The sequence below is a fragment of the Antedon bifida genome, chromosome 7, assembly GCF_963402885.1.
Source record: "Antedon bifida chromosome 7, ecAntBifi1.1, whole genome shotgun sequence".
In the NCBI taxonomy this organism is placed as follows: Eukaryota; Metazoa; Echinodermata; class Crinoidea; order Comatulida; family Antedonidae; genus Antedon; species Antedon bifida.
Genome location: NC_136232.1, coordinates 25,565,439 through 25,587,747, shown reverse-complemented (window position 1 = coordinate 25,587,747; position 22,309 = coordinate 25,565,439). Strand labels below are relative to the sequence as shown.

The 22,309-nt window shown below is 31.7% G+C and overlaps 1 protein-coding gene across 3 annotated transcripts; it reads right to left on the bottom strand.

Moving 5' to 3' along the window:
* Positions 1 to 1,178: 1,178 nt before the first annotated feature.
* On the bottom strand, positions 1,179 to 22,070 carry LOC144847441 (arginyl-tRNA--protein transferase 1-like). 3 transcript variants are annotated; one of them, XM_078703809.1, is made up of 9 exons: positions 21,980 to 22,070; positions 21,168 to 21,231; positions 20,478 to 20,794; positions 19,761 to 19,969; positions 18,461 to 18,589; positions 17,885 to 18,099; positions 17,316 to 17,415; positions 3,196 to 3,313; positions 1,179 to 2,954 (listed from the first exon to the last, which is right to left on the bottom strand). In XM_078703809.1, exons 2-9 carry the CDS (start codon positions 21,227 to 21,229, stop codon positions 2,782 to 2,784), a joined length of 1,323 nt encoding a protein of 440 aa, XP_078559935.1. In that variant the 5' UTR covers positions 21,230 to 21,231; positions 21,980 to 22,070; the 3' UTR covers positions 1,179 to 2,781. The 3 variants fall into 3 exon arrangements, with proteins under 3 accessions (XP_078559935.1, XP_078559934.1, XP_078559933.1); XM_078703808.1 differs by lacking the exons at positions 18,461 to 18,589; positions 21,980 to 22,070 and adding exons at positions 18,985 to 19,113; positions 21,632 to 21,957; XM_078703807.1 differs by lacking the exon at positions 21,980 to 22,070 and adding an exon at positions 21,632 to 21,957.
* Between the last annotated feature and the right edge of the window lie 239 nt (positions 22,071 to 22,309).

Below are 22,309 nucleotides of genomic sequence, written 5' to 3'. Positions count from 1 at the left end.
GTATTGCTATATATGTGCATGTATTGTGTTATCATCATCTTATAGAGCCATAGTAACTAGTTAAATCGAAAAATAATGAGGTCGAAATTTGGTAATTTTTCGAAAATTTCCCTGTACTATATATAGTACAGGGATTATTTCGAAAAATGGCCAAAATAGCCACTTTTTAAATTAAATTATTATGCTATAATATTGCTATATATGTGCATATATAGTGTTATCGTCATCTTATAGAGCCATAGTAACTAGTTAAATCGAAAAATAAAAAGGTCGAAATTTGGTCAGTTTTCGAAAATTTCCCTGAGTACAGGGATTTTTTCGAAAAATGGACAAAATAGCCACTTTTTAAAATTCAATTTTTATGCCATAATATTGCCATATATGCGCATATATTGTGTTATCATCCTTTTATAGAGCTATAGTAACTAGTTAAATCGAAAAATATTTTTGAAAAATTCTGCAATTTAAAAAAAAGTTATTTTGGTCTAATACACACGGTCTCTTCTAATAAAGTTATTTTGGCCTAATAGACACGGTCTCTTCTAATAAAGTTATTTTGGTCTAATAGACACGGTCTCTTCTAATAAAGTTATTTTGGCCTAATAGACACGGTCTCTTCTAATAAAGTTATTTTGGTCTAATAGACACGGTCTCTTCTAATAAAGTTATTTTGGCCTAATAGACACGGTCTCTTCTAATAAAGTTATTTTGGTCTAATAGACACGGTCTCTTCTAATAAAGTTATTTTGGCCTAATAGACACGGTCTCTTCTAATAAAGTTATTTTGGCCTAATAGACACGGTCTCTTCTAATAAAGTTATTTTGGTCTAATAGACACGGTCTCTTCTAATAAAGTTATTTTGGCCTAATAGACACGGTCTCTTCTAATAAAGTTATTTTGGTGTAATATACAGTTACTATTATATATAATTATAGTACTGTAGATAATTGATTGTTGTACTGCAAACGTAAATTTGAAACTAAAATTACCTTTCCAGAAGTTGATAACAAAAGAACAGAAAGATATATAAAGGTAATATTTATAATAGTACATTGTTTGTCTAGTAGTAATACAAAACAAGTTAGCAACGATAATAGCATGGGTCAAAGACCAGGACGTGCATTGTTTACGATGAAAGTGAGAAATAACAAATAAGTTTGGTATTGTAATCAAGAAATCGGTGATTGAAAAAATTATTTATTTTTGATCGGTTCATACACAAAACAGTATTTGAATACATCAAAGGTTAAAGGTCGGGGTGATCCCTCGCGAACATTAAAAGGTTGTTGTGTTGCATCTAAGCAGGAACTAAAGCTCTGTTTACACTATCAAACTTTATGCGACCAAAAATAATGGATATATGTCATATCACCACCATATTTAGGCGTATCACAACCATATTTGAGCACCTCACACTTTTTTTGACAAACTAGTTCGATAGTGTAGACATAGCTTAAGCTTAACATTATGGATCATGTCAATTTATTTAGGGCGTCTATATAGAAAATGCAAACTCCAACAAGAGGACAAATTCAAAATCAAACAAAGGGTCCCTTTAATAAGATTCCCCCTTAATAGGGTGACCCCTTAATAGGGTGTCCCCTGAATAGGGTGTCCCCTGAATAGGGTGTCCCCTGAATAGGGTGTCCCCTTAATAGGGTGACCCCTTAATAGGGTGTCTTCTTAATAAGGTGTCCCCTGAATAGAGTGTCTTCTTACAGTAATAGGATGTCCCCTTAATAGGGTGTCCCCTGAATAGGGTGTCCCCTGAATAGGGTGTCCCCTTAATAGGGTGTCCCCTTAATAGGGTGTCCCCTTAATAGGGTGTCCCCTTAATAGGGTGTCCCCTTAATAGGGTGACCCCTTAATAGGGTGTCCCCTTAATAGGGTGTCCCCTTAATAGGGTGTCCCCTTAATAGGGTGTCCCCTTAATAGGGTGTCCCCTTAATAGGGTGACCCCTTAATAGGGTGTCCCCTTAATAGGGTGTCCCCTTAATAGGGTGTCCCCTTAATAGGGTGTCCCCTTAATAGGGTGTCCCCTTAATAGGGTGTCCCCTTAATAGGGTGTCCCCTGAATAGGGTGTCCCCTTAATAGGGTGTCCCTTTAATAGAGTGTCTCAATATATAAGTCCTACTTCTTCTACTGTATTATATCTGACATTTGCTATTAAATAACAATTTATCTTTAGATTTGTCTGGAAAACATGTTATAATAACATTATTTTAAAATTCCATATCGACATACATTACAATTCAACATTTTCTCATGTATATAAATATCCCAGAGCAAATAGATTCTAAAAATAGTGAAATTCTCCCCGACAGCCTGTAGCAGAATCACAAATATCTAAATTTAGTAATTTATAACCTAAAAAGTTTATAAAACGACATGAAATTTAAGAAAAACAAATTACACACAACAAATCACAATACAATACATATAAATAATTATAAATTAAAAACGCTTATTGTTATTTTAATTCCCAATATATAAATGTTATTTATAAATATAATTTAAATGTTCTCTTTGAATATATTCTTTTAATTAGGAAATCATTGACATTATTTAAAAAACATAACTTACAAATTAAAATACAAAGCAGTATAAAACTTAATAATATAGTATGTAGTTTATAAGTTATAAGGTTTCATTAAATTCCTGTTTTCTCTGAAATTAAAGATATCATGGCTGTACATGGACTGGTATGCCCTTATATAGGCATAACTGTTATAAGGTAATATGTAATAGTTAGAACAGAATTTCCTTAAACTATGATTTCCTATGAACGGTATAACAGCATCCTGTATGCGCATACTGGCCCTACAAGCCTTCCATACTCACTCACTTCTTCCTCGTCTGCGTGTGAGCCTTGCATCGTCTTGTAAAAATCGTACGCCATCGCCCGCCCTTTGTGTAGAGTCAAAATTTGGTTTATGTCAACTTCCGAATCGGCTATGATTTTAAAAAAAGTTTAATATCTTGTTTATATTATTGTGAAGAAGAAATGCGTTTCATACACGAAATTAAGAAGGAAAAAAGGAATTAAAGTTCATACAGTAGTACGTACTATTGCACGCCATGTGATCCCCAATTGTCCAATCAAATGACAGGAATTTATTTAGGTGTTATATAACATATCTTATATGATTAAATAATTAATTTTAGGTATCAAAATAGTAAACATGATTGTTACCTGTATTTTTATTGTCTAATCTACTGTACTTGTTTTCATCTAGCTTAGGACGGCAGTCTTCTATTGGTTGCCAGGTGTACGCCTCTGGACACAGTAGAAATGAACTTCCTATCTGTCCCTACAATAGAAAAATATCATTTTAAATAATAAAAACAAACATGTATCGAACCCATGCCTGTTTGATTCTCTATCATTGCGCCATATCAAAATAACAGAAATATGGATGTCACATTAGAAACCTGAGATAATTTTTCTATTAATAATTTCAGAGTAAATGCCATGTCAGTGTTTATAAAATTTCATCAAGATTGTTTTATCCATGTAGAACCCGTGTTTCCTTAGTAGAGGTATCCTTTGTATAGAGGTTGGCTGCAGTTAAAGGATATATATTGCCCCTTAGGATTCTTCTGTAGTTTGAATTTCACTTATAAAATAGTTAATATGGTTAAAATATATTAATACTAATATCAATGTGAGAACTTCACTATACACTTATAACAGTGTCTGCTAATTAATGTAATAATATCACATATTAATAAATGGATAATTAATCAATAAATATATGCAAAATAAAAAAATATAATGAAATGATGTAATTAAATCACACAATAAAGACACATGTTTGCTCACTAAACAGCAATATATGTCAACAATAATAATATCTATCAATAAATAAACAATAACAATACACAGTATTTTATAAATAAATATTGTGGTTCACCGCCAACCTAAACCTGGTTGCTTTACCACAAATATGTTCTGTAGTGTAAATATAAAGATATGATATTATCAATGCATTATGTATTAATATCATTACTGTATATGTAACAGCAATGTGTTAATTTAAAGCTACTGTAATTTTATATGATGTCATATTAATATGTTCTGTAATGGATTCCTTTCTAAATTTATTATGGAAGTTTACTAGACTACAATAACAATTTTAGTCACTGATAAGTTTATTCAAAACTTTTGATCTCCTATTGATGGAATAATTACAGTGTGCCTTTAATGCTTTTATACCCTGTCTATTTAAGGCAAGCAAACTGATGTTAGTTAAATAAAAACATTAAACTGAGATATTATATGCATGTAATAATTTAAGCTTTGTGGTTGTTTTTTTTATTATAAAGATAAAGAAGATATGATAACTACTCAGGAAGTGCTGAATGTCCCTGACTGATGTTAAACCTTTACCATCATCCCACATCACATTAGCATAGCCTTCATAAGTGCAATAAGGGTTGTGAAAGACTCTAGTTCAAGGAAATTCACATGCACCCTGACACACAAAAAATGGCCTTTTAAAGAACCCCAGTTAAAGGATAATGGCACTGGGTTAACAATTTATCTTTTTATAAAAGACATTGATATTGGCCTCTGGACATAGATATTGGCTTCTGCTGGACATAGATCCCGGCCCCTGGACATTGATATTGGCCCCTGAACATTGATTTTGGCCCTGGACATAGATATTGGCCTTTGGACATAGATGATCTGTCACCAAAACATTTTACTTATACTTAATTTTAAAACGGTTGATATTTATGTTTTTTCATTCTGTTGTGTTTACATTACAGAATCATATTTCAAATTTAAATGTATTGTTAAAATATGGTATACAAACAAAAACATAATGTTTATAAATCACAGTGTATGGTTTTAATTAAACACACAGGATATTATAGAGCCATTTTGTTGTAGGAAGGACTACCGTGATGACGATGTACTCAGGATAGAAGGATGTGTTATGAATACAATATACGAAAGGAAGTGTAATACTTTAAGTCCACTTCCCACATGATTAATATAGCAGAAGTATGGCCTGCCAATCATACACAAGATAGGTACTGAGGACAGATACCTACTCAGGTGGTAAATAGGCATGGCTAGATACTAACAGTAAAATGGGAGGGGCTAATAATACCACTAGTATTTAAATGTAAAATGGGTGGGGCTAATAATACCACTAGTATTTAAATGTAAAATGGGTGGGGTTAATAATACTACTAGTATCTAAAATGGTGGTATTTAAATATAAAATGGTGGTATTTAAATTCAAAATCATGGTATAAAATTACAAATCAATGAATAAATATTGTTATTAAATACAGTACAGGTAACAATCCAATACACCATATGGCAATTAAGCAATATATCATTAAGGATGATAAACCATACTCATGAGATAGCTATAAATATCACTTCAATCAATCTGATTTATTGTCTGAAAAGCTTTGAAATAATTAAGTATGGAACACTGGTAGAAATATAGGTCCTGTTTTTAATCCATAAAAATAACCTGTTAAAATCACAATTTTTATATTTATAGTAGTTTTTTATAATTAATTTTTTATGTATGTATGTATTTTTGTACTGTTTGTATTGTATTGTCGAGGGCCCCAAAATGATCAGCTTTGCTGGATGGGCTACCCTCATGGAACATGGTTCAATAAAAAAAAACACAGTGTGAATAAATTAATTTTATTTTGGGTAATTCTAACGATTTAGTGTCATTGATTTAAATGGTTATTTTAATCTATTTTGAAATAAATGGTTTATTCAAAGCTATGCAGCATAAACAGACCCATAAACACCATTGAATTTTTATTTATTTATTTATTATTTATAAATTAGTGTTTCCAATTATCCATACATTTTATTTTACAAGCTCGAGAATACAAATGTAACAGTTTTAATCAAATATATACTGAATCATCAAAAAGAAATTGTTATCAATGTATAAGATTGGGTGTGAGACATAAAAGTATAAAAATAAATTTGATTTGATTGAAAAATTTGCCAAGTTTTTTATTGTCTTATACAAATTATTTTTATACCTTTTAAATATTGTCTGTACTTTTTTTTTGTATTAACAAGGATTTTCTGATTTTATTTTATATAAATTAGACCAATAAAAGACGAATTGAATTGAATTGGCTTGTACAGTAATTAGTGTACTAGGAAACTGGAAAGACATGTCTGGTAGAATGTAAAGTTAAAGTGATAAATTACCAAAGTATTTAGACTAAGTTTAACATGTACTTTGTCACGTGCAGCCAAGGGGGTACACACGCGATTAATTGTCTGTCTGTAAGTCCTATAGGAAGGCTTCTTTCCTGTAAGACATTCTCCGGAGGGTTCCATTCTCGGAATAAGTAATACGAGAATAGGTAAAATGACTGGGAAGCTTCCTAACAGTGGTTTTTCGGTTCAAGCAAAGTCAAAATACTGTAGTGTTTACATTAATACAACACTGTCACCAGTTGTTGAGTTCATTGACCCTGAGTTTATCGGCAGCAGGTAATGCACGCAATATTTACTCTCCTCCTCCCACTCGCAGTTCAACCTTAGGGTATTTACCTTTGTGCTCAAAATAGTATAAAAGGCAATAATATTGATTTACCTGATATGAAACCAGTTCAAATAATATATTCAAGTTCATTAAATAAAATCTGGCTGTTTCTTTCATAAATTTGAAGAAATTCTCTGAATAGTAGCATGTAAAATAAATTAAGATATAAATAACATTTTTCAAAGCATTGCCTCTGTTTTGGGAAGACAATATACAATTTTAGGCTGCGGTTTGTGGAAATATTCTATTTAAAACAAGAAACAACTTTGTCTCTGTCTAGAGCCGATCTAACTCCAAAAAAATACTATTGATAGTCATGCTAAACTAAAACCTAATATGATATTAGTTCCTCTTCGCGGTACTAGACGTACCATTTAGTATTAGTTGAATGACTTCAATTACGACTGTAAATATCCAGCATAAACAAACAAAAATAATAACGTCATTACTACTACTGTACAACAAATCAAAACAAAACAACCATTATGAATAAAGATGATGTAAATATTTTAACCATAAAAATACAAATATTATTCATATCCAAATAAAGGATGTAAAAGGAAATAAATATTCATTTGTAGACCACAAAAAAGAAAGAAGAAAACAAAATAAAATAAACTATAAATAAAAACAAAACCACTTGATAAAACAACGTGGGCTTTCTGTAGTTAGAAACGTAGGTCAACTATCTTACATTATTAAACATCGTTAAGTATCGTATTTTTTAAATAAAAAGATGAATTATAGTCTGGTTTCTATTTTGGTTTCTATGGCCACTCCTAACGTATTACTAACTAAACAAGGTCAAGAATAGATCAAGTTAGTTGCATTGATGTTTTTGAAATAAAGTAAAACCACGGACCTATAAATTAAATTAATTTATAGGTCCATGGTAAAATGGCTATCTATTAAGGGTACCTCTTCAGGCATCAACAAAGTAATCCTTTAATATGGGTTTCCATAGATGTTGGTCATACTGTTAAAACAAGAAATATAGTAAAACCATGGACCTATAAAGTAATTTATAGGTCCATAGGGGTCCATGGTAAAATGGCTATCTCTGAAGAATACCCCTTTCAGGCATCAACAAAGTGTTCCCTTAATAGGGTTGTCCCTAGTGGTTGGTCAGTGTTAAAACATATACTCACCCCTTGTTCATTTGACGGGGAAAGTTTCCCTGATTAGGGACGTCTCACTATCCCAAATGTATACCAATTTGTTTTGTCATTAGCTATTGAAACCATTGGTCCATACCCACTCCCCCTCCCACCTTCCCCAAGTTAAACTTCTTATATCATTAGATAATAGAAGTCATAATACGTAACTATCTGGCGTCAGAAAAGGAGCATTTTGTAGAAAAAAAGAAGCAAGTTTGTTTTTATGGTTTTATATTCACATTCCTTCAAGTTCAACTTGCCAATTACTAACATTTGATGAATGGTCCCCAGTAATGTAATCTTTTTCTTTGTGTATCTCCATCATCAGGCACAAATTTGTCAAAAAATAACATTTGTGACAAATGTTATTTTGTGACGACCCATGACCTGTGAATATTGTGTTCTTAACCTAGAATCTACGAAATCTGTGTTAATAAGTATGTTCAACCAAATTTCTTCGCATACACACAATAAATTTAATTGACTATTGTTTGTAGTTCCTAGTCGTCACAAATCAAAAGTTCTCTATCTTAACTGCTCAACCTGTTGTTACTAAAATTATACATTGACAAGTATACTATACTTTCCCCACACCCTTTTCCACATAATAATATTAATAATACAAATTTGTAATGCGCCAATTCCAGCAGTAAGTGATCAAAGGCACGGAGTATGAGAGAGCTCAATTTGAAAGAAAAAGATGAGTTTTCAAGGCAGATTTAAAGGCGATATAGTAGAAGAACATGATCTAATAGAGGCGGATAGGTCATTCCATAAGCGAGAGGCAGCAAAAGTTAAAGGTGCTTAGGCCATACGTTTTAGTGTTAAAAGTCGGAATGGAAAGGAGATTTTTTGAAGACGAGCGAAGGCGACGGGAAGGTATGTTATTTTGTCACAAATTGACAGCTCATAATCCTAACTCTTCAACTTGTTACTGAAACTCGGGAGTTGTAATAACAAATCCCTGCTGAAACTATTGATATATTAAATATTCTACTAGTACTATGTCCCTTTCCCCACCCATTTTCACATGTTATTTCCAATAATGATTTCATAATTCAAAGGGTCATATAATAACCTATATCAACAGATGTGACCTGCTGCTGCCCTCAAGGTGAATCTCAAGTGTCTTGTGTATAAGCGCCCTAATCTTTACATTTCTGATATTATGACAAAGACATCTGACATATGCATTACATTGAAAACAGCAGGTAGATTGATGATGACAATGACGACATCGGTTCCTGATAATTATACAATAGAAATCAACTTGTTGGTAGGGAATTACCATGAAATCTAGCATAATACCTAATAAACAATAACAAAATGTTTATTTATGTCCTCCTGAAAAAATAATTTAAAACATTTTTTTTTTTATATGCCATTTTAATGTCACATACACAAAATAGGTATCCATTTTGAACAAAAATTGAATGGAAAAAAATGTATTTACCTGAAAAAACTGTTATTTAAAGTAAAAAATAGTCAAATTGGCTGCCAGCCAATGGTTTTTGGTTGAATTTGACCATTTATTTTGTCATTTTATATGATAACACATTTTTTTTTCATTTTTTTCCCGGAAGGGATTACCTTTATTAAAACTACAATATAGGCCTAACCTATTCATTTTATTAATCTTCATTTTTCATGTTTTTTTGGGGAACAATACATCTTTAATAATAGTATTATGATTAATAATTCATGAAATCAGGAAAAAATGTAATTACTTTTTTCAAACTACAGTATCATTACTGTACTATAAATATCAATAGAATTAACTGACAATAAATTTAGATTGTAATAGCTCCATAAAAACAACTAACACAAAAGAAATCAACTTGTTGATAGGAATAACCATAATAACTAAGATCTAGCATAATATCTAATATTTTAACAATAACAAAATGTTTATTCCTAATACAGTATCATGATTAATAATTCATGAAATCAGGAAAAAATGTATTATGTATACATATAATGTATACTTTTTACTACTAATGTAGAAATACTGTACTACTATTATTTTCCATAGAATGAACTGAAATAAAAATTCATATTCAATCACACAATTTAATACAACACACAACAACTACATTCGCTATTACAGTATTACTAATGTAAATTCTTTGAAATAGTTGATTTTTCCAGGTAAATTCAAATACACTTGTTTATTATTATTTACAATAATATTAAAAATCATAACATTCATTGCTTGTTTACCTTTCTGCTTGAGTAAATTGTGTGTGTGCCATAGACCAATTATCAGAGATAGCCTGTCTGTGGTTTTGACCACACCAAGTACCTCACTTGTGGTTAGTATTGTCTACTGATCTACCACACTTAATAAATAGTTACTTAAAATGAAAAGTGGAGTCATTAATTAACTTATTAATTGATTTATACAACTTTTGATTAGTGGTATTGTAATAACAATAATATTTATTTAGTAATCATACTATAGTGTACTAAATTATTACCAGATAAAAACCTAAAATTAATTTCATCAAACAGATTAATCATATTCATGTAGCATTTTGGTCCATATAATAATAAATAACAGACTATATGTATCTATTTTTAATTTCTAGCAATTAACAAGGTATAAATTAATAAATTTATTATAATTATTGAAAATAATACCAAAATTACATTGCGTGTCGTGAAAATCGAAAAGTCGTTAATTCCGACAGACTGTACACCTATTTTTAATTTATGGCAATTATCAAAGTAGAAATTTATTGAATATAATTACCAAAATTACTAAGACTAAGAGCGGCGTTAATTCTGTAATTACAATCTAACGCAATGTGAATTGGAGCTGTATCGGAAAAATGCTTAAAGATGTATTGTCCCCCAAAATCATGAAAAATAAATATTTTTAAAATCGGACTTTGAATAGGCCATTTTGCAGTTTTAATGAAGTTGTTCACTTCCATAAGAAAAAAAACGGGGGAAAAAATTATTTCACCTATAAAAAGACAAAATAAACAGTTAAATTACCCAAAAACTCATTGTCTTCCAGACAATTTGACCATTTTTTGCTTTAAATTACATTTTTCTCAGGTAAAAAAAATTTTTTTTCAGACCCAATTTTTTGTGAGAGTGAATAACTATTATGTGACATTAAAATAACATATTCAACAAAAAAATGTAAAAAAATATTTTTTTAGGGGGACAATATATCTTTAAATACCGAAAGTTAGAAACATTAATACTTCAATTGATATTAATTATTAGAGAAATAATTAAAGTTGAATGTTTACCAATATGGCAATGACCGAGGAATACACAGTTTATTTAAATACAAACTATCATGAGTACACTATCATATCTACAGCCTTAATTTTCACTTGTTGATTGCTTATCAAACGTTACTGACCTTGGAATCTAGCATGTACATTTATACGTGGGCGGACATTTATACACAGGCGGACGGACTATGCTATCATACTGCAAGTTCAATAAGGTTGCGTATGTGGAATATATATTTAAGGTGATAATGATCTAGGAATAGTTCATAATCACCAGAAGCAATGAATGGTATCTATATTGTATCTATTCACAAACATTTTACAAATTTCAATTGTTATATTAAATCTGATAAATGAGTTCAATATATTAACGAACATTGAATCCAAATGACCCATAGTTATACTTTTTTGTAATTAATTATCTAGGTATGCTATGATATCTACCTTAATGCTTCAGTTTTTATGAAGTATTTTAATTTATCTGATAGTGATAAGTTCAATAAATAAGATATAAATCTTTGATTGAATAAAGTTCATATAAATCTGATATTGAATAATTGTTATATACATCTTTTATTGAATAAAGTTCAATACATTTTGAAAATATGATATTGAATAAGTTCAGTAATTTTGATAGAAATCTGATATTAAATAAGTTCAATAATTTTAATACAAATCTGATATTGAATAAATTTGTTATACAAATCTGATATTGAATAAATTCAATACATTTTTTATAAAAATCTGATATTAGATCAGTTTGTTTATACAGATCTGATATTGAATAATTTCAATACATTTTTTATAAATCTGATATTGAATAAGTTCAATTACTACATTTTTTATAAATCTGATATTGAATAAGTTCAATTAATACATTTTTTATAAATCTGATATTGAATAAGTTCAATACATTTTTTATATAATAAATCTGATATTAAATAAGTTCAATTAATACATTTTTTATAAATCTGATATCAAATAAGTTCAATCAATACATTTTTTATAAATCTGATATTGAATAAGTTCAATACATTTTAAAAATCTGATATGAATAACTTCAATATTTCCATATAAATGTCTGTAAATTTGATATCACATATAAATATGATCTTGAATAAAGTTCAATATAATATGTTAATAATAATATTTGAAAAATATGATGAATAAATGAGCGCAGCACATTGAATGCAGCTCATCTAGATGACAATGACCTAGTGGACACTTGGTAACACTTACAAAGTGCACAAGTATGCTATTGTACATTGATACTCATGAACTACAATCCTGACAGGCCAACAAGGGCTATTAAAAACTCTGAATGGGGCATTGTAAATAAGGAACAACTTATTGCTGCAGCTACAGGTCATCAACCTTGCACACCTTTTATACTATGATCTCATCATAGCATCCTAGTTTATGTGATGTTATTTTACAAGTTAGTACTGTAGTAGTTTGAATATAGGCCTCCAATTTAAGACCATGGCTAGGGTTTTGATAGGACTGGATATAAGTCTTCAATTTAAGACTATGACTAGGGTTTTGATAGGACTGGATATAAGTCTTCAATTTAAGACCATGGCTAGGGTTTTGATAGGACTGGATATAAGTCTTCAATATAAGACCATGGCTAGGGTTTTGATAGGACTGGATATAAGTCTTCAATATAAGACCATGGCTAGGGTTTTGATAGGACTGGATATAAGTCTTCAATATAAGACCATGACTAGGGTTTTGATAGGACTGGATATAAGTCTTCAATATAAGACTATGACTAGGGTTTTGATAGGACTGGATATAAGTCTTCAATATAAGACCATGGCTAGGGTTTTGATAGGACTGGATATAAGTCTTCAATATAAGACTATGACTAGGGTTTTGATAGGACTGGATATAAGTCTTCAATATAAGACTATGACTAGGGTTTTGATAGGACTGGATATAAGTCTTCCATATAAGACTATGACTAGGGTTTTGATAGGACTGGATATAAGTCTTCAATTTAAGACCATGGCTAGGGTTTTGATAGGACTGGATATAAGTCTTCAATATAAGACTATGACTAGGGTTTTGATAGGACTGGATATAAGTCTTCAATATAAGACCATGGCTAGGGTTTTGATAGGACTGGATATAAGTCTTCAATTTAAGACCATGGCTAGGGTTTTGATAGGACTGGATATAAGTCTTCAATTTAAGACCATGACTAGGGTTTTGATAGGACTGGATATAAGTCTTCAATATAAGACCATGGCTAGGGTTTTGATAGGACTGGATATAAGTCTTCAATTTAAGACCATGGCTAGGGTTTTGATAGGACTGGATATAAGTCTTCAATATAAGACTATGACTAGGGTTTTGATAGGACTGGATATAAGTCTTCAATATAAGACTATGACTAGGGTTTTGATAGGACTGGATATAAGTCTTCAATATAAGACCATGGCTAGGGTTTTGATAGGACTGGATATAAGTCTTCAATATAAGACCATGGCTAGGGTTTTGATAGGACTGGATATAAGTCTTCAATATAAGACCATGGCTAGGGTTTTGATAGGACTGGATATAAGTCTTCAATATAAGACCATGGCTAGGGTTTTGATAGGACTGGATATAAGTCTTCAATTTAAGACCATGGCTAGGGTTTTGATAGGACTGGATATAAGTCTTCAATATAAGACCATGGCTAGGGTTTTGATAGGACTGGATATAAGTCTTCAATATAAGACTATGACTAGGGTTTTGATAGGACTGGATATAAGTCTTCAATATAAGACCATGGCTAGGGTTTTGATAGGACTGGATATAAGTCTTCAATATAAGACTATGACTAGGGTTTTGATAGGACTGGATATAAGTCTTCAATATAAGACCATGACTAGGGTTTTGATAGGACTGGATATAAGTCTTCAATATCAGACTATGGCTAGGGTTTTGATAGGACTGGATATAAGTCTTTAATATAAGACCATGGCTAGGGTTTTGATAGGACTGGATATAAGTCTTCAATATAAGACCATGACTAGGGTTTTGATAGGACTGGATATAAGTCTTCAATATAAGACCATGGCTAGGGTTTTGATAGGACTGGATATAAGTCTTCAATATCAGACTATGACTAGGGTTTTGATAGGACTGGATATAAGTCTTCAATATAAGACCATGACTAGGGTTTTGATAGGACTGGATATAAGTCTTCAATATAAGACCATGGCTAGGGTTTTGATAGGACTGGATATAAGTCTTTAATATAAGACCATGACTAGGGTTTTGATAGGACTGGATATAAGTCTTCAATATAAGACCATGACTAGGGTTTTGATAGGACTGGATATAAGTCTTCAATATAAGACCATGACTAGGGTTTTGATAGGACTGGATATAAGTCTTTAATATAAGACCATGGCTAGGGTTTTGATAGGACTGGATATAAGTCTCCAATATAAGACCATGACTAGGGTTTTGATAGGACTGGATATAAGTCTTTAATATAAGACCATGGCTAGGGTTTTGATAGGACTGGATATAAGTCTCCAATATAAGACCATGACTAGGGTTTTGATAGGACTGGATATAAGTCTTCAATTTAAGACCATGGCTAGGGTTTTGATAGGACTGGATATAAGTCTTCAATATAAGACTATGGCTAGGGTTTTGATAGGACTGGATATAAGTCTTCAATTTAAGACCATGGCTAGGGTTTTGATAGGACTGGATATAAGTCTTCAATATAAGACTATGGCTAGGGTTTTGATAGGACTGGATATAAGTCTTCAATATAAGACCATGACTAGGGTTTTGATAGGACTGGATATAAGTCTTCAATATAAGACTATGACTAGGGTTTTGATAGGACTGGATATAAGTCTTCAATATAAGACTATGACTAGGGTTTTGATAGGACTGGATATAAGTCTTCAATTTAAGACCATGACTAGGGTTTTGATAGGACTGGATATAAGTCTTCAATATAAGACCATGGCTAGGGTTTTGATAGGACTGGATATAAGTCTTCAATTTAAGACCATGACTAGGGTTTTGATAGGACTGGATATAAGTCTTCAATTTAAGACCATGACTAGGGTTTTGATAGGACTGGATATAAGTCTTCAATATAAGACCATGGCTAGGGTTTTGATAGGACTGGATATAAGTCTTCAATATAAGACTATGACTAGGGTTTTGATAGGACTGGATATAAGTCTTCAATTTAAGACCATGACTAGGGTTTTGATAGGACTGGATATAAGTCTTCAATATAAGACCATGGCTAGGGTTTTGATAGGACTGGATATAAGTCTTCAATTTAAGACCATGGCTAGGGTTTTGATAGGACTGGATATAAGTCTTCAATATAAGACTATGACTAGGGTTTTGATAGGACTGGATATAAGTCTTCAATATAAGACTATGACTAGGGTTTTGATAGGACTGGATATAAGTCTTCAATTTAAGACCATGGCTAGGGTTTTGATAGGACTGGATATAAGTCTTCAATTTAAGACCATGACTAGGGTTTTGATAGGACTGGATATAAGTCTTCAATATAAGACCATGGCTAGGGTTTTGATAGGACTGGATATAAGTCTTCAATATAAGACCATGGCTAGGGTTTTGATAGGACTGGATATAAGTCTTTAATATAAGACTATGACTAGGGTTTTGATAGGACTGGATATAAGTCTTCAATATAAGACTATGGCTAGGGTTTTGATAGGACTGGATATAAGTCTTCAATATAAGACCATGACTAGGGTTTTGATAGGACTGGATATAAGTCTTCAATATAAGACCATGGCTAGGGTTTTCAGTATGATTGCGGCTACCATAGTACTAGTTTGCAGCCAATGTTTCAATACAACCTCCAATATATAAGACCAATTTAATCAAAGGTTTATTGCTATGTAGTTCAGTCCTACTTTAAAAGTGTTTTAATTTATTTAAAAAAAAAGAGGAATATAGAAAGAAAATGAAGGCAAAGGAGAGAAGGACCAAATCCCAATGATGTAAAAGAACTTCATCTGCAATTTTAATGTTTAGTTATAGTTCTGTCAAGCTAAAGTAAAGTTCACATTTCTGGCCTTTATAAAAAATTATATTTCTAAATCTGAAGCCAAAGGCCAAACAATTAATAAATGAAAATATACATGACATATTTTACCAAAGACAGTAGAATGAGGTTAGTACTAGATTGTTATAGGGTAGTTTACCATGATCTACCCTATCTTCCTGTGTTGGGTGGTCCATCTTTACTAACCCAACTCCCATGAGCCCAGTATAAAGCTAAAACAAAGACAGTGCTCACTGTTCTTTTACTTCACCACATGGAGTTCAATATTGTTTTAACTTTTACTAGAGTATTTCTCAATAGTAATTTACGAGTGAACATTACTCATACTAACTGTACAATATGAAAAAAGCAACATTCTTTTGATTTATTATTTATAGTAAAGATTTTTTTTTTGGCTATGGAGGAGGGGTGATATTTATTCAACTTTACTTTACAAGGGTAGCTCTAACAGCTGTACTACAACAGTACAGATGACTTGAAGATATTAAAAAACAAATTATCAATACAAGAGGATGGATTTAGGGATAGCGTTAGGAGCACATGCTCCCCCAACTTTTGAAAGATAAAATAAAATTTAATATTTTTTTATACCTATTTTGAGAAACTTAATGATGTAATATGTCAGCACATTTACTCTGTTTAAAAAATTCTGGATCCTCCCCTAAATAATATCAGTATTAAATCACTGGGTGAAATAGCTGGTAATACAATCAAATTTAAATAGAGGGCGCCAGCACTGAAAACATAACTCTTCAACATTTGTACTGTATAGTATTCATAGAGAATAAGAGGTACTGTAAGATTCTCCTTAATAGAGGTCTCAATGGGTTAGTTCTACTGTGTTATTATTACCAAAGTGGGAGATCAACTTTCAACATGGCTGCCGTTTCATTGAGCTGTGACCATTAGCCCATTGTGTTCTTATCACTAGCCCACTGGGCTTTCACCACTAGCCCACAGGGCTCTAACCACTAGCTCATTGAACTGTCACCATCAACTATTAGGCTGTCACTGATAGTCTATTGAGCACACTGGGCTAGATAACTGTCCGTCATTGCACCAGTGCAAACTAACACTACAAAATTGTCTAAGTACAAATAAACTACATTGTAAGGAACAATTTTGGTACACCACAAAGTTTCCCTTTAATAGGGTGTCCCAAAGGAGGAGTTTGTCTTCAATTTATTTTCTCTCTTTTTGTGGAGTTTACCACTACTTTTATTCATATTAACTTTTGTCTTTAATATATGTGCACAAAATATTTACTGCAAATAACTTTGTCTTACCTTATACTTCATCTTTGGACAGGAATGTATATAGAATCCCATATAATAGTACTTTAAATTTGCAGCTTCCTTTTGCAGTGCTCTGGTAAATGCAATTTCTCTGAAAAAAACAAGAGTAAAAATAGCTGAAAAGACGGTTTTTCCAATATGTATGAAAGAAACTTAGTAAATAAAAGTAAATATTGGCACACCTAGATATTCAAAGATACCAACTTAGCCAAATGCTAGAAGACAGAATTGGGTTCTAAATTAATCCTTTAAAATAAATGTATACCAACTGCTTAAAGGCCAATTTACACAAACGAGTAACGGTAACAAAAATATAGAATCTATGTTATTCCTTATGGCCATTTACACATAACGTGGAGTGGACAGGCAGTTTCCACCCAGGATAGATACAGATTCTACGTACGACAAGCTACACAGTTTTCCACTTACTCGTCCGTCTGTATAAATTAGCCTTAATAGTGCTTTGACAAAGCATAACTATTGCTTAATAGTCCCCTAAAAGGTTTATTAATTGCTTAATAGTGAATAGGTCTAATACTTATGACTTGAAGTGCTCTTACCTCAATGAGCTGTACGTGCCAAGGTTAAGAAAGTTGTAATCTGGGTTGTAGTACAAATACACTGATGATATAGAGTGAGGAAGAATGTCTAAAACACCGACAGCAATGAGGACATCACCCAACCAGTATTGCTGATGAAACGATCCATAACCACAGCTTGGACCATCCTCTCTGTACTCCTCTACCAATGGTGACTCACATAAGAATCGCTTAAACTAAAAAATTAAGAAGAAATATAAAGGAAAATTTTAAAATAATTGCTGTATAAATTATCTTTCTCTTCGTCTACTAAATTTCATCCTTAATCATTATTTTAAAATAAGTCTGACAAAAGTAGGTACAATTTTCAACGCTGATAAATAGTTTATATGAACAGTGAGGTACACAGCACTTTTTGATAAGGACTATAAACTGCGCTCATGTGCACTTTAAAGAACCTAGTACATCTTTCGAGATACCCCAGTGTATTCGTTCACACAACCACTGTCACACACAGTAAAAGTAAACCTTCTAGTAGGCCTTCCATAATAATCAATTTGTTGATTGTGGAACTTACGACGATAAAGATAAACTTACATCCTGTTCAGTACAGTCCGATGCTGGTTCTTTATGAATTGTCATTTGATATTTGCGAAATAACTCATACGATTCCTTGAACGATGCTTGATATTCTAAACTAGGGGGAGCTGTCCTGATCAATTTAATCTAAAATCAATTAAAATAAATAACTTGTTATGAGCTTGAAGAAAAGAATTTGTAATGGTCTGTTCACACTAGAATTTGTAATGGTTTGTTCACACTAGAATTTGTAATGGTTTGTTCACTCTAGAATTTGTAATGGTCTGTTCACACTAGAATTTGTAATGGTTTGTTCACACTAGAATTTGTAATGGTTTTTTCACACTAGAATTTGTAATGGTTTGTTCACACTAGAATTTGTAATGGTTTTTTCACACTAGAATTTGTAATGGTTTGTCCACATTAGAATTTATGGCAGCAAAAGTGAAAAAATCACCAAAAAAAATCGCAATTTTTGTAAAGTGTAATCAGGTACATTTTCGTTTTTTCAAGCCCATTTACTTTTTGTTTAATATCCGCACCTGTCCCGTTGAACACTTATTGGGCGGGTCTTTGTGTATCGTTTCTTGATATTGTTTATATAATTTATACGAATCATCAAAGGTTTCTTCAAACTCGGAACTTGGAGGATTTGAGCGAACAAGTCTTAACTGAAACAAACAGACATGCTTTAACAGATACTCAAGGGTCATTGCTAAGGTTATACTTAAGTGGCCATTAGGGCCAGTAGATTCATTCTTACTGGCCCAAATTCAAGTTGAATGGCCAATAATAGTTTTAAAACGAATCAGTTTAATATTGTATGTAAAGACATGCCTTGACAGGAGAAAATATGAATATTAATGTAATGGCTATGTGTTTAATTCCACCACAATCCTTTTGATTAATTACCACTACTTTCTAGAAATAATGAATTCTGGAAAATCAATTTTTTTGATATATAGATATGCATGTTTGATTTTCAGTCATATGAATAATAATGTGCATGATTGATATTCAGCCATCTATAAATGCCATATCTAAATTATTGTTGTCATAATGAAATGTTTAATTCAATTATAAAATCTTGTACTGTTATTGTTTTAGTTGATTTTAGATATTTATCATTTATACTTTCTTAAGCCTTGTCTACACTACACAAAAAATGTTATGTGCCCATATATGGACATGATGATGTGGTCATATCACCACCATATTTGGGCACATCACACTTTTTTGTCAAACTAGTTTGATAGTGTAGATAGAGCTTAATTTCATTTTAGTTTTAAATTTTAGATTAGTGATCAATCTTTTATACCTTTATGTTCAGAGCAGACGACAGTGTTGTTTCTTCACTTAAATAATCTTCCAAACTTTTCGGTTCATTTGAAGACTTAACATGATTTTTCGTTGGCTGCGATTCTAAGCTAGATGATTCTGCTGAATGGTTTTGTTTTTGCCGTTTTGCTTCCATTCTTAACATTTTGGCTTTCTTCCGTAGTGGTTTATTTGGATCTGGTCCAACTCCTACAAAACGATTTAGAATAGAGTTATCCATTAGTATTTATGATGAAAATAACTGTGTCATTAAAGATGTATTGTCCTCCAAAAACATGAAAAATGAAGATTAATAAAATCAGATTTTGGTTTGGCCATTTTTTAGGGTTAAATTCAACCAAAACCCATTGGCTGGGATCCAATTTGACTATTTTTTGCTTTAAATTACATTTTTCAGGTAAATAATTTGTTTTGACCCAATTTTTGGTCAAAGTAAATAACTATTATGGAATATCAAAATGGCATATTCAAACAAAACATAATATATGGAGATCCCCTTTTTTTCTAAATTATAATCATTAACTTATTTAAAGCACATTGCCAAGAGGTATTAAGAACAAATGGTTTCACTGTTCTAATATGATGACAATTCATTCACAAACATACATGATTCTCTACATAAGTATTTGAGAGTGGAGTTTTGTTATTCATTATTTGTATATTATTTTATTGAATGCAATGAAAACAATCTTAATACCTGATCTTGTCAACTTTGTCCGTTTTACGTGGGTTGAGTTGGAGTGTTCACTAGCATCACTTGTACTGCTGACGTCATTTGTACAACTTGCAGTTTCATCTCCAGTTTTACTTTCATTCTTTGACTTCACATCTTCCTTTTCCTCATCACCTTTTTTGGAGTCTCCTAGTTTTACACCAGTTTGTAGATGTTTACGAACTGTTATTAAACATTTCTTTTGTGATTTGCTCAGTTTGAAGTCAACAGCTTGACATCTGATTGTGTATGCTGGACAACACATAATTTCCATAGATGGCTTGTACACATACTTTCCACTCCTAAGAATATACATTTGTTTATAGTTTAAAATTGATACTTTAAAACTAAAAGGGCACTCAGAGAACCTCTATTAAGAAGACCTTTGAGACCCAACAAAGTTCCCCTTAAATATGGATGTCCCTTTGGTCATAGATAGCATACAATTTCTCAGGAAAGTGTTATCTAATAAAGTATAATTTATTTTTTTATTTTGCTTTCAATACTGTATTTTGAAGTCATTATCAACAAAATGTTTGTTGGTACCATATATTTCTGTTTTGGAAATAGGCTAGAACATTTATTATTTATTATAATATATTAACAAGTATATTATATTTTCTTTGATGACATCAAATAAAAACATGACAAACAGTAGAGACTTGTTTCTCATACCTTCTCCATCCTCTATCAATCAAATCCTGATAGTCCTGTGTCATCATCTTATGTGCCCACATACCTGAAATATATAAATAATCAAGAAAAAATTTGACGAGAACAACTTTTTTTTCTGTAAATTATTGCAATTTCAGAACTTGATACTTGTAAGTCTAGTCTGTTGGAAGAAAATGTATTTTAGGCCTAGTTAGCACATATTTATAATATTAATATCATATCATAATTATTATTTATTTTATTAAAAGGAAAAGTGAATTTCCTGATTTATTCTTTTGTTTCCGTATTACTTAGGGTAGCAATTGGGGAAATTCCCTACAACAACCTGCCGCCAGAGGGACGGCAAAGTGGACTGCAACACTAGCCTCGCCAGCACACAGCTGCACAGCATGCAGCCCACAAGCCAGCACCAACCAAGCAGAGAGGCATGCACCACGCAGGCCTAGATAGTATTTACAACTCACCCCGTGAATAATTCGTGTCTTTTGAACCACAGTAACCACATCGTGACCCATCATTTCCAGCAAAGTATTCTACTATACTAAAATCTTGCCCTGTCCTACTCATGTTTGTGTTTTTTTATCAAACATTCAGAAAATGAATTGAGTTTTTGCTTGTTGTTCTGCTGGCGGCTGGCGTAATTTTTTTTTCCAGGACGAACGTGGGCAGAAATCATGAATAATTCATTACCTTAATTATTTTCTATTATAAAGAATTGCAAGATAGCTGATCTACTTCCTAAATATACTAAACCTAACCCTCTAAATAATCTCTCTCAACTATTATTTAAAAAAAACATGTTTATCAAAGACCTCGAACGGAGGGCTTTAGTGTAATAGGTTAAAGCCTTTACCACTAGACCAAACATTTCGGTTGGCAAACGCTGTTTACACTATTTATTTAATCTCTCTGCATGCTTATATAGCGCCCTCTATAATGTTCCCTATTATGTTATAATTATACATGAATGAATTATTCATGATTTCTGCCCACGTTCGTCCTGGAAAAAAAAAATACGCTGGCGGCTGGCAGGAAGATGTTGTTGTTGACTTTTATACATTTCTCTCAAAAACCCAATTGAACAATTTGCGTTACGTAATAGTTACAATGCGTTAATCGCGAAACATAAAAGTTCCGTATTT